This window comes from Nematolebias whitei, chromosome 15 (assembly GCF_014905685.2).
Source record: "Nematolebias whitei isolate Nwh7 chromosome 15, NemWhi1, whole genome shotgun sequence".
Taxonomy (NCBI): Eukaryota; Metazoa; Chordata; class Actinopteri; order Cyprinodontiformes; family Rivulidae; genus Nematolebias; species Nematolebias whitei.
The window spans coordinates 34,883,740-34,895,946 of record NC_056512.1 but is presented as its reverse complement, the minus strand read 5'-3'; the positions used below and the strand labels follow the sequence as shown (position 1 = coordinate 34,895,946).

The window sequence follows — 12,207 nt, the reverse complement described above, 5'->3', positions numbered from 1 at the left end:
AAAAAAACCATTAACAAATTTTATACGTGTGCATTTCCTTAATTAAACACATTAAAAAGAGAAAAAAAAAATCAAGCTTTCTATCTGCAATGACACGGCCATTACATTAAGGTCTCTCTGCGACTGTCTATAAAAGAGGTGCTTGGTGTCCTGAAGTTTTGGCTGTAGACACCACAGCAGAGCCTTGAAAATGTTGTCCTTCTTATTAAGATGTACACCCAGGGGTCCAAGATCTGATTCCAGGTGACCAAGCGTAAGCTCTGAAGAATAAACCCATTTTCCTGGTTTTTGGGACCCCAGTGGAGCTGCTTCATAAGAATGTTGATCTATAAAGCAAAAGGAACTTACAGTATTCATTCACATTTAATAAGCATATATCTACATTGAACCTAGTTGCAAATCTAATAATGCAAAACGAATATAGATATTAATTTAAACAAATTGTGCAAATTAAAAAAAGTAGTACGCACAAGAAAGGGGCCCCAGCAGACACAGGACACCACAGTGACTCCTGCCAGTTGCACCAACATCTCCACTTCCAATGAGCAAAAGACGGAGGATGAAGTTGATGTAGAAGATGCACGGCGAGAACTTCGAGCTGAAGGATTTGCATAACAGTTTCCTGACTCTAACTTGGCTTTCAGCAATGGCAGGCCACTCAGGATGTTGCAAAGCAGGGACAAAATGAGTGCAGTGAGTCCCAGACATGAGAAGGCCAAAACTAGACTTTTGTCAGCTGTAGTCTGTGAGCCTTGAATAGGCAAAAAACACCATGTGCCAGGATATTGGGTAGCATATTTCCCCACAGTGAAAACAGGTAACAAAGCGAGCATGAGCGCAGAAGAGGTAAAAAGTAACACCACTCTCTTCATATGAGTCAATGTAATGGAAACATGAAGGAAAGGTCGATTGATTGCCACCCAGCGCTCAACTGCCATGGCACAACCCAGCAGCAAAGGACACAAGCCAAAAAACACCATACTTGCTCCAAAGGTATTACAAAAAGGCACGCTGGAATTTATGGATGGCATTTTATACCTCGCACTTATGTGTCCATACAACGCAAAGGCACCTAGGATGAAATGTCCTCCTAGGTCAGCCAAAAGTAAAGCCACTGTCAGCAGAAGGAATGAAGCTTTGGACTGGCCTCGAAATCTGCCACGAGACATAGCCAGGATTCCCAAAGCAGTCAGGTTAGAGACGGTACCAAATATCATGGTGAAGCAGGACATCAGTAAATCTAAAAGTGGAGGGGAATGTGGGTTGCTGCTAGTGTTGTTGCTGGAATTGGACTGTAGTGATGAGCGATTCAAAAATGAGGTTGCAGGTGCAGTCATCATCTTTGATGGGATCTGCAGAAAGTCAGAAGTTTAAATAAAAAAAAAAAAATTAGTGCTAATTTACTGATGAGAAATGCTTTTCTTGTGTTTTTAATTATAACTTGTTCTGTTCTTTTAAAGGGTTTTCAAATTTAAATGAAATTGAAAAATGAAACCAAACTGTGTAAAAATAGCTCAAATGATCAGTGTACGGTAGGTAATAAGATAACTTAAAGTGAATTATTTTTCACCACACACAAACACTGCAAGCTGAAAACACGTGCATGCGTATCATTAGTTTGGATTTTTATTTATGTTTTGGCCATTAAGGTTTAATTTTTAGCAATTTGCATACATTCAGAACATGCAATGGAATATTCTGATAATTATGGTGTCATTTCAGTCATATCAGCACATTTAATTTTACATGTGACTTGGGCAAAACATGCCTTTCACAAATAACATGTATACCATGTTTTCACATATGGAAAACATTTGATTTCTAGGTGTGAAGTTAACTAAAAAAGTCAACTAAAAAGTCACAGGTAAAATAATACATTGTTACACCGGTTAGCTGCAGTGCAACAAAACAGTGTTTGTTGTTTCATAATAACATTTTTTTATCAAATGAGGAAATCATACCTTCCAACGAGACCGCCTCAAAGCAACAATGTTGATAGACTTGATCTGGAATTCGATTAGAAAATGCAGATCAAAGCCAAAACTTCCCTGATTGTGATGTACCAATACCTTGAAGAAAACATAAAAATAAAGATTAACACTGCAGATACAATTTGAACCAGTTCGTTTTCATGATTTTAAGTGTCTCATTCTGTTAGTTATTTCTTTTTTTTTTTTTTTAAACTTTTACTGAGGATGCATATCTTCAAATTGTAAAAATGATACCTTAGGAAACATGTCTTAAATTATGTCTTTACAATGACTCACTTCTTACTTTCTGAATATCTTTATGACAATCACTTGTCATATGTAAAAGAAAGCATTTCATTCTGAAACCAAGGGACTTCATAATTTCATACAGAATCCATGGATTATATCCAGAACAGTGAAAACATAAATTGTTGGTTGAGATTACCATTAGAAATTCTTTAAACTGACACTAAATACCAGCAATTTCTCTCAAATGTCAAGGTTTTGAATTTTATTTTCCTTTTACTAAAAATGTCATGCTTTCCACAAAACAATTAAAGCAAATAAATACTTTGTTAAAATGGGTCTCCTTCTTCGTATTCTTTTAACACCTAAATAATCCGGACATTTAAATTTATCTCCAAATTCTAGTGTTGTCCAAGAATAAGGACGGTGCACGCATTTCATAGTTTTTCCCCAAGAGGCGTGTAGTAGCCTGTTCTTTACGTGTATGCCAGTTTCACGGCTGTCTTAACTGTTATCTCTGGAGAAAGGAATGCACCGACGTTAGTAATGTCAATCAGCACTAAATAAATTAAGAATAACGCTTACCTTCAGATGACACTGGACGAACAGTTTTGAGATAGATCAGAAATACAGAGAGGATGAATACGTCTCTTATCAAAGCTGCCCTGCGTGCCCAGTCAGTTATCACGGTTTCCTGCAATCATTCGCTTTTTGTTCCCCTCCCTTTGTTTTTGTTTAGCCTCTCTGACAGTTTTGGTTTCTGCCTGGCCCTGCTTCCTCTCTCGCTCTCCCTGGTGTGCTGCTCTTTTATTACTGCATTTACTCTCCTCCCCGGTTGAACGTGTTCCTTGTTTTATTGATTCCTTCTGCTGATGTTCTGGAGCAAAGTATTGATTGACAGTCATACACAGATTTAGTTATTATAGTTCTCATCCCCCTTCACTATTCACTATTATAGTTTTAAATTCCTAAAAACAAAAACAGCAAAACACCAACAACAATAAAAATAAAAGCAAATCATTTAGCTGCATCAGTGAGATTCTCCTATAAACCAATTCAACAGATCAGAGAAACTTGAGCAAGCACAGCACTAAATTGCTGCCTCAAGGCTTCTCTGGCATACGATCATGTGTCGATTCAGATTATATTTGATGACTACGCATGTGTATAAAATGTTTTAAACGAGATCATACACAACAAAGCGACTTCAGCAGAACCCAAACCATAATGAGATGATTAAATATGGGATTCTGTAAGATTTACTAACCCTTCTAAAAATGAAAAAGCCAATTCCAAGTTCAAGTTTTTCTTGAAAGCATCACCTCTTTAACCTACATGAACAGGAAGAGAGTCATTTCCTGTGAACTTGTGAAACTGATGTCAACCTCACCAAGAGAAAATACAAGCCAACCAATCAGTGACATTAAAAATAAGGCACATGTTATTTATTTGACATAAACACGAAGACAGATACAAATATGATTTATAATTATTCTTACAGAAAAATAGGTAAACTATTAACTTCAAACATTCATATAAAAGTCCAAATGTGCAATAAATATTGCTTTACAGCAGTACTAATGTTCCAGAGGACATCAGATAGTCATTTTAAACAGATTTTATGACAACTTGATAAAGATACAGTTCATGGAGCAGCATGGCAAGCTACAGTGTCCAGCAACTTATAGACAAGCAAATGTTCAAAACATACATCTTTAAATACTGTTCTGGTATATTTAGGGTCACATGCAGTTTAAAGATTGCTTCCAACAGAAATAATTCTTGGATCGTCCAATGTGACTGAATTAAGTACCTGGATGAAACAACATACAGGACCCGATTAAACAGGTCCTTAGAATATTATTGCAAATTTGATTCAAATTTTGTGCATTAATGTTTTTTTTTCTTCTTTTTTTGCATAAAAATATTAGGTGTAACTTCATTTTATTTAGAAAAAAACCTATACAGATTTAGTTATTTGAGAAATTTTCAGAACAGAAAACCTAAAACAATACGTAGACACAGTCACTATTTACAATACGTTAGAATTCAGGAAAATGGTGCAGGTTACAGAAAAATACAGTTGTCAACTGAACGTTGAAATGTTTGGTAAAGCTGATGTTTTGTCCCGACTCATGATTAGCATCCTTAAATGTGAGACTCTCCTGTGTCCTGGGCACTTTTGGATGTCTGAGTATAAAAAAAACAAAACAAAACAGTGAGCAGGTTAACCAATAGGAAAAACAGTTTGTGCTCATGAAAATATGTCTATATTTTAAGGCCAAGCTTTGCTTTATCTCTAAAACACAAGATATCTCATGTGTCTTAAAACCTTTAAAAAGACTCACTGCAGTGAAAAAGAGAGGTTCCTTACTTGTGCTTTGCTGGAATTTGAGAAACTGAACTCGGAGTATTTCCTCTTTCGAGGTGCACAAAAACGAGACAGAATGTTTGCATATTCCTCTCTCACCTGGAATCAGAATGAAAATTGAGTTCTGGTGTCTGAAAGTAGCAGAGCAAGTATCATTTTCAATAACATCATCTAAACCAACCTGTTTAGAAAACAGACAATGCATGACAAAGAGCATAACTCCCTGAAAGCTGCCAAATATTGTGAACAAATAAGACATGGCTATGGTGCCACTCTCAAACTGGAAACATCCGAAGATCCACATGATGCCCAGAATGCACATCTGAGCCACTGCAGTAATGATGAATGCCCTGCAGGGGGCGACAAATGACCACAGATCAATTTTAGGGCATTTAAATGCAACATTTTATGCAACTTGTGTTGAGAAGGTGGTCACACTTTTTAATTTGTAGTATAGGGCAACAAAAAGCTCCTACCAACCTCCACTCCTCAGCCCACATATAAAAATACGATTTGCATTTATTGCAATATTTAATGTGGTTTTGATTAATGCAACAAGTTTATGGGTCAGCAACAACTTACTTTATTTTCTGCAAACTGTCCAGATCAGGGTTCAAGCTTGAAAACTTCAGTGTCAGTTTCCATGCAGTGATGAGAAAGAAGATAATATTTACCTAGAAGAGAACAGCTCGTGGTTTTAAAAAGGAATAGGGTTGAGTAACAAGATATTATTTAAGTAAAATATCTATTCTTAAAATCTTACAGTGATGATGACACATGCAGGACCAAAGAAACTCCAAATGGAATCCAGGTTTAGCCAACAACTAAAATGTTTAAACATATTTTTGTGAATAATTTATTGAGATCCAAGAGTTAATTATTAAAGGAAAAAAATGAATATGAACAATAGCTAACGTAACACAGGAAACTTACTATCTCTTAGTGCCATATCCCTTAGCATTAACCAATGCAGAGACAGCAACGATCACAGCCGGGACTCCATAGCCACCTGCCATCATGTAGACTGTTTTATAGTTGGTGTTAAAGACCAGTATTACCATCCTGAAGAGCTGTACACCTTCCAGACACATCCAGCAAAATGCTGCCAGGTAGAAGAAATGCAACATCCCTGCTACAACTGCACATCCAACCTAAAAAGGAGAAAGATGAATATCACCTTGCTGACTGTGAAAACTTTATTTATGGGATAATCAAACAAGTAAAAAAGAGAAAGGACTGCTTCATGAGACAATTTCTACCACTTGCATTAATTATTCAGCTGCACTTTGATTTGATATGTATGCCTCTGTAGTGTTTGTAAGTAGTTGAGCCATTTAATGACATGTTGGCACACAGCTGTTGTAGTATTTACCTTGTTCTCTGTTTGTGTGATGCCTGCAAGAAAGATAATGATAGCGATGGAGAGGCTGATACAGAGGTGCAGGTGGATGGTAGTTCTTGGGCTTTGGATGGAACGGATCATTGAGAACGTCAAGATGCACATGAACAAACAAATTAGTGAAAGAGACAGGCCCACCCAGGTGATCAGCTGCAGCTCAAAATGGTCCTGATGAGAGAAATAATTCTTCTGTCAGCACATATGGACTGGAGAATAAACATTATGATGTGGAATGTAGGCACAACATTCATCACTGAAGCATTAAAAAAAAAAAGTTCACCTCTATTTCATAGAGGGCCATAAGCACAGCAAAGCTGCTCAGGTGGTTACAGGAACACACTGTGAATTTTGGGTTCGACTCTGCAACACTGCAACCTCGAGGTGACCACGCCCCCCCATCCTCTGAAGAGTCCCAGAACACGCAGGTGTGGGAGGTTTCATTTGACTGTAAAACAAATTAATACACCGATCAAAGGAGCTAATTTAGGTTAATATCATTAAAAGCTTATTACAGTGAAATCAAATGGAGCACGCTGTCTTCTTTACCTGATTAAGGTGGTACAAAGTTATTTTGACCGGCTCTTTGAGATGATTTGTGTCTGTATTACTGACGGTGACAGTCACAACTTTGGAGTTTATCTTAAAGATCTGGTTCTCCTCTTTTTTCATCCCACCAAAGAAGCCATCTGCAGATTCTTCCAGGTTTGAATAACTTATCAAGGATGCCACAGTAAACCCTTTAACACCAGGATTACATCGGGTTAGTGTTTAAATTCAAAGTGGTACATTTAAAATATACTAATTAAAGACATCATCATTACCAGGGTATTGGGAGAGATTTCCAGCAGCTACCTCCATCTTGATGTCCAGTTGAGCGTGATTTGAAGATAAAGTCTTTGTTTCTTGAGGGTTGACTGAGCCAGTATGTGCCAGTAGCTCCAGTTCTGGTGGTGGTGAAAATTTTAATGGACATACAACAGTAGAATGTGCAGAATCAGTAGTTCCATGTATTAAAGTGAAATTTATCATTATAGATGCACATAGCACTGTGCAGAAGCAGATTGTTTTATTTCTGGACAAAATACAGTCTAAACTGTGCATATTTTTATTTTTTAAATCAGCTTATGTCAACTAATATACATTGGTTTTCTGTTTAACCTGTGTGAGATGAGGTCATTCTGGTCCCAGGGGCTGTTACAAAAGGTCCAATGAGCCTCAGAGCTTGCTCCACCAAGTCCAGAAAGGTGGAGACTTTCCTGTTATCATTCAGAGCTCTAGACAAAAGCTTGTCGATCATCGACTGCATAATCTAAAGCCAGAGCAGGAGAGAACAGAGAACTACATGAGTGTCGGAGACAAGGAAATAAACAGAGAAAGACCAGAATTCCACTGCTTCATCAATCTACAAGTTTGGGCAGCAAATATCTAAACACAGAGCGGACAGAGCTCGAAGGTTGTGGATCTTTCCCTTTCTGTAAAAGTTGGAGGAATTTTAAACTTTGTTTCTTTTTTTCAAAAAGAAAAGACATGGGTTCTATTAATCACTTGTACCTTTAGAAAGCTCTTTCCATCCAGCTCCCTTGGATCCTTGCCCTCGGTCTGCTCCAGACAACCTTTCCTCAGTTGCGTCACATGATCTTCTACAATGCTGAATGTCTGAGAAAAAGATTTGGGAAAGATGAAAACGAAGTGCGCGACTGCAGATGTGAAAAATATGGGCGTTAAAACGTAGTCTGATCGGGATTTACCTCTACCAGATCTTTTGCTTTGTTAAAAACACCACAATCCATATCTTGAAAAACAGAAAAGACATTTTAAAATGTATTCTTTTAAAATCAATATTCTCTTTTTATTCAATGCAAACACCGATTTTATAACAGCAGGTGAGCGGTGATCCGTATTTACCAATGCAGCGAGACATCTTGTTGCCATAGTTAGTAAAACATGTACAGTAATATCCACTGTCTCCAGTGTGACAGGTTCCATTTCCACAGATTGTCTTATCAAGCTTACACAGGTCTGCAAGGGAAACAAATCAAGAACAAGTTGTAGTCTCATTTAATAAATATCTTTACGGTGATAAATATTCTGGATGATTGATATGTCACGTTTAAAACAGTAAGAAACACTGATGGCAAAAAATATTAAATATGCACGAGATGATTATATATGTAGTGGCACAGCTGTCGCCTCTTTGCCGGATCAAATCCCAGCCTGGACCTTTCCGGGTGCAGTTTGCATGTTATGTGGGTTTCCTCCCCCGAGACAAAAACCTACGTTAGCCTAATTCATAACTATCCCTAGGTGAGAATGTGATTGGTCATTTGTCTCTACGTGTCCATGTGATGGACTTGCGACGTGTCCAGAGTGTACCCTGCCTCTCGCACAGTGACTGCTGGATATGGGCACCACTGCACCAGCAATCCAGAAAGGATATACGGGTAGAGATAATGAATGGATGGATTATATATGTGCAAAACTTCATATCAAAACTCTCACCTTCACATTGTTCCACTTTTCCAGTGTAATTATGTTTGCCAGATTTCAGTCTAAAGCCAGGTTTGCACACACAATTATAACTGCCTTTTGTGTTCTTGCATGTTGAATTCAGACCACAAACTGTTTCCTCTGTACATTCATCTTTATCTGTAAGAGAAGGAAAATGACATATAAAAATACTCGAGGAAGCAAACTAATACTCAGTTTCCTTAAATGGAAACAAAAGCATAGAAAACACTGAACGTCCTGTTACCTCTGCATGTAACATTATCACTTTTAGTAAAAAATTTCACTTCGGCAGAAGAGACGAATCCTTCTTTACAAGAGCACTTGTAATGGGGAACTGCATTGGTACAAATGGCATGAGGTCCACAGATGTCTTTCGGTTCTTTACATTCATCTATATCTTTAAAGAAGAAAAAAATGTATTCATGTTTAAGTAATGATTAAGAGAAAAAAAGTTTTTGACATTACTTAAATAAACAACTCACCTATACAGTTTGCATTTGAAACAGCTGTAAAATTCACCCCATTTGTTGATTTATAACCGTCTTTACACTGGCAGTAGTAGCTTCCAATTGTGTTAAAACATTGAGCATTTTTTCCACATATATCCTCTTGAACAACACATTCATCGAGATCTTTATAAAAGAAAAAGGATTGTGATCGAGCATGAATAGGAATAAACATAATTTTTAAAATTATGTGTAAAAAAAATGAGGAAAAATGATCGATTCTTAGAACATAATTTAACATCACATCTTATGTATTCAGCATTTGAATTTTCTAACAAGTTAAAAAAACAAAGACAGATTTTATATGACTGGTAATTTACTTTTCGTACCAACACATCTTGACTCGAGCTTAGTAAACCCTACGGGGCATAATTGTGCGTTTTGGACCATGAAAGTAGACACGAGCCAAACTGAAAAACAGAATAGTGTTGTTAGTGTATCTTAGTACTCTTGATAATCACATAAAACCTTTTGTCATATGCTGCAGTACGTTTGTGTTCCAAGACAATTAAAAGATTAAATTGACAAAATTATTCAAGCCAGAGTTAGGCTGATGTTTAAAAAGTTCCTGCTGAAAATGCAAAGCCACATTTTTTTTTGGTCTTTATTTCCTCAGATTGTTCCACCACCACCTGCAGTCATTCAAAATGATCCACACATTTGTGTCTGGTGAATGTGGTTTCCTATGTGTGAGGAAACATCGGCTAACACAGAATAACACGTCAAGCCTTTAAAAGCATAAAATCAGTTATCAGGTTTCCTGATGAAACAGATGGGTGTAATACACAGTATTCAATTGTAAAGACATACTTTTATGTTTATTGACTGACTTCAGAATAAATCTTATAATTAAGAATGTATGTATTTTTAAGTAACACTTTTATTACTCTATTTTTACTGTTAGTGTTTCCTTTTTGGGAAACAAGATGCTTTAAAAAAACAACTATGGAACATTTTAATGTTTCTGGAGAACTTTACCATTTTTCCATTTAAGGCTAAATTAAATTACATGTATTTAAAACCTAAATGACATAAAAAACAACAATGATTTTAGATTAACACAAAGCTGATAATAGTACAACATACTGGACTGTATGTTGTTGCTATGACAGTGAAGAGGAAACTAATAGACTCTTATAAAACCACTAAGAAAATGTGTAATGGTTTTCAGAATTCATAAGGTGTTAGTGTTGTTACTAAGAGCAATGGAAACAGTCCTTTTCCTGAGCTTAGCTGGTTGGTAAATGTGGTCACATATGGAGAAGTAATATGAATACTGAGAGATGAGCTCATAATGTTTAAATATATCACTTGAAGAAAGGTTCTCTGTTTGCCGTCACCCTCACAGCTTTTTTTTTTTTTTAAAGAAAAGCTGCAGTGTTCACTCTTTTTTTTTTTTTTGTTCTTGTAGTTTGAATTCTTTCCCAGGCTTTTCCCTTGACAGAACTGTGAATATTTTAACATTTTATCACATTTACCAGTGTAACTACATTTGATTGCTAACTGCTTCTCCATAGAAAGTTAGTAAGGAAAGTGAAGCAGAAAATCTGAAGCAGACACAGTTTGCAATTTGATTGGTTTTTTTTTAGACACTAGTTTACTTTTAGTAAATGTTTCCTGGATGTCTACACAAAACATTACCACATACAGTATATTTCTAAGTTAGTGGGTTTCTTAATCTATTGCTTCCTGAGTAAAACTGTAGTTTTAAAACAACATATCTTAAACAGATGACTTTCCATTCAAGCTACTGTGCAAATGGATGACAGATGTGACTCACCCAGTATTAGGAAGGTCCACTTGCCTGCCATGATGAAAACACAAAGAATGTCCAAATCTGTATTTTAAAAGTTGAAACAACTTGAGAATTAGTCACATTCAGATGGTCTGGTGCTCTCCCTCCCCACTCTCTAAGTTTTCAGTTTCCCAGTAACTAAACAAACAAAACAAAAACTAAACTGGAAATAGACAAATTAAAACTCTGAAAACTAAATGGAAAATAAATTTCTGCATTTAAGAGCAGTCTTACAAAATGTTGTAACTGTATCAATGTTCTATTGAACAAAGCTGCCTGTTCTTGTAGCTTCCCTTCCTCACTGTCTCTCTATTTTTCTAATGTTAGTCTGTTCTCATTTCAGCTGATGTGTTAGAGAATTACAACTTTAGTTGGGTTTTCCTCTCTCTCTCTCTCTCTCTCTCTCTCTCTCTCAATCTCTGACTCTGAGTTTTTTTTTTTCTGTACAAGCAGCAAGTTTTCAGGAACTAATATCCGTGTTGGGGTGGGGTGACAGAGTGGAAGTTATGACAGCTCTCTGACAGAAAAACATCAGTAGTGTTTTTACACAGGTAATTCTTATCATTTCTCTTTTGGTACGTTGTCCTTCTTTCACTCATCTGCCTGCTTTGTTTGATTGAAATTATGGGACATCCAGGGTTAAACTGCGCTTAGACTTTCAAAAGTGTTCATTGTTCCAAAGAGTCCCACTGGTTGATTTGCTCTCACAAAGCAGTGAAGCCAGCTGAGTATGACGATGACACATATATAGCTTTTGCCTTTTGACTGTTTCAGAATAAGACAATGTAACAATAGGACCAATGTTAGACTTAATTTAGAAATAAAACGCTAAACAAAGGATTTATGCAGTCTTCTGTTTTCTCAACACAGCGATTATTTTGCACTCTTTGTAATGGAAAATTTTAGCACACCAAGCACTTTAAGGCGCCTGTTACTGATAATGAAATCAAAAAAGTGTTTGCACACTCTCGCATTAAGTTCAAGCTTTAGATTACTATTTGTTATTATGTCCAGTGATCACTGCATGAGCTAGGCCCGAGGCCCGATGGGTCAGTTCAGATACAAAATAAGTGGATTACAAATGATCTCTATATCACTCTGCACGCTGATGGTTTTATGAAGATCTGTGCAGAATTAGAACAATAAAAATAAAATAAAGATGTAAGTGCTTATGAGTGAAAAACTTGAAATATTTACCATATTTTCTCTTTGCTAATAGCCACAAAGGCTAGTGTTTGGATGAATTCTTTGCCCAGAGATTGCTGGGTGGTTTTAAAAACATTTCACACAATAAAAACAATGAGGTAGATTTTGGGCTTTGTCCTTGTAAGAAAATGAAGATGACAGATAGCTGATCTTTAGAGGCTGGTGGAGAACAACATACGAGACCCACAGAGGAAACTTAACCCCCC

At 36.6% G+C, this 12,207-nt stretch overlaps 2 protein-coding genes across 2 annotated transcripts; both read right to left on the bottom strand.

Annotated features, from left to right (window-relative positions):
* Window positions 1-101: 101 nt before the first annotated feature.
* On the bottom strand, window positions 102-1,340 carry ptger1c (prostaglandin E receptor 1c (subtype EP1)). Its single transcript, XM_037688564.1, has 2 exons — window positions 471-1,340; window positions 102-326 (listed from the first exon to the last, which is right to left on the bottom strand). Exons 1-2 carry the CDS (start codon window positions 1,338-1,340, stop codon window positions 102-104), a joined length of 1,095 nt encoding a protein of 364 aa, XP_037544492.1.
* A 3,010-nt stretch (window positions 1,341-4,350) lies between these two features.
* On the bottom strand, window positions 4,351-10,811 carry LOC119421704 (adhesion G protein-coupled receptor E1). Its single transcript, XM_037689058.1, has 19 exons — window positions 10,781-10,811; window positions 9,330-9,410; window positions 8,977-9,126; window positions 8,739-8,891; window positions 8,486-8,632; window positions 7,892-8,005; window positions 7,735-7,778; window positions 7,538-7,642; window positions 7,145-7,295; window positions 6,808-6,930; window positions 6,533-6,723; window positions 6,267-6,431; window positions 5,960-6,154; window positions 5,521-5,738; window positions 5,351-5,411; window positions 5,170-5,261; window positions 4,769-4,937; window positions 4,591-4,686; window positions 4,351-4,406 (listed from the first exon to the last, which is right to left on the bottom strand). Exons 1-19 carry the CDS (start codon window positions 10,809-10,811, stop codon window positions 4,365-4,367), a joined length of 2,328 nt encoding a protein of 775 aa, XP_037544986.1. The 3' UTR covers window positions 4,351-4,364.
* Window positions 10,812-12,207: the final 1,396 nt, after the last annotated feature.

What these genes read in the sequence shown, in the direction of transcription:
- ptger1c (XM_037688564.1), bottom strand. Translation starts at nt 1,340, where the DNA reads ATGATGACTGCACCTGCAACCTCATTTTTGAATCGCTCATCACTACAG. An exon ending in TCTGCTGGGGCCCCTTTCTT is followed by an intron (nt 327 to 470) that starts GTGCGTACTACT and finishes TTTGCTTTATAG; the next exon opens with ATCAACATTCTTATGAAGCA.
- LOC119421704 (XM_037689058.1), bottom strand. Translation starts at nt 10,811, where the DNA reads ATGGCAGGCAAGTGGACCTTCCTAATACTGG. An exon ending in CTTTGTACCACCTTAATCAG is followed by an intron (nt 6,432 to 6,532) that starts GTAAAGAAGACA and finishes TTTGTTTTACAG; the next exon opens with TCAAATGAAACCTCCCACAC. An exon ending in GGATATGGCACTAAGAGATA is followed by an intron (nt 5,412 to 5,520) that starts GTAAGTTTCCTG and finishes TAAACATTTTAG; the next exon opens with TTGTTGGCTAAACCTGGATT.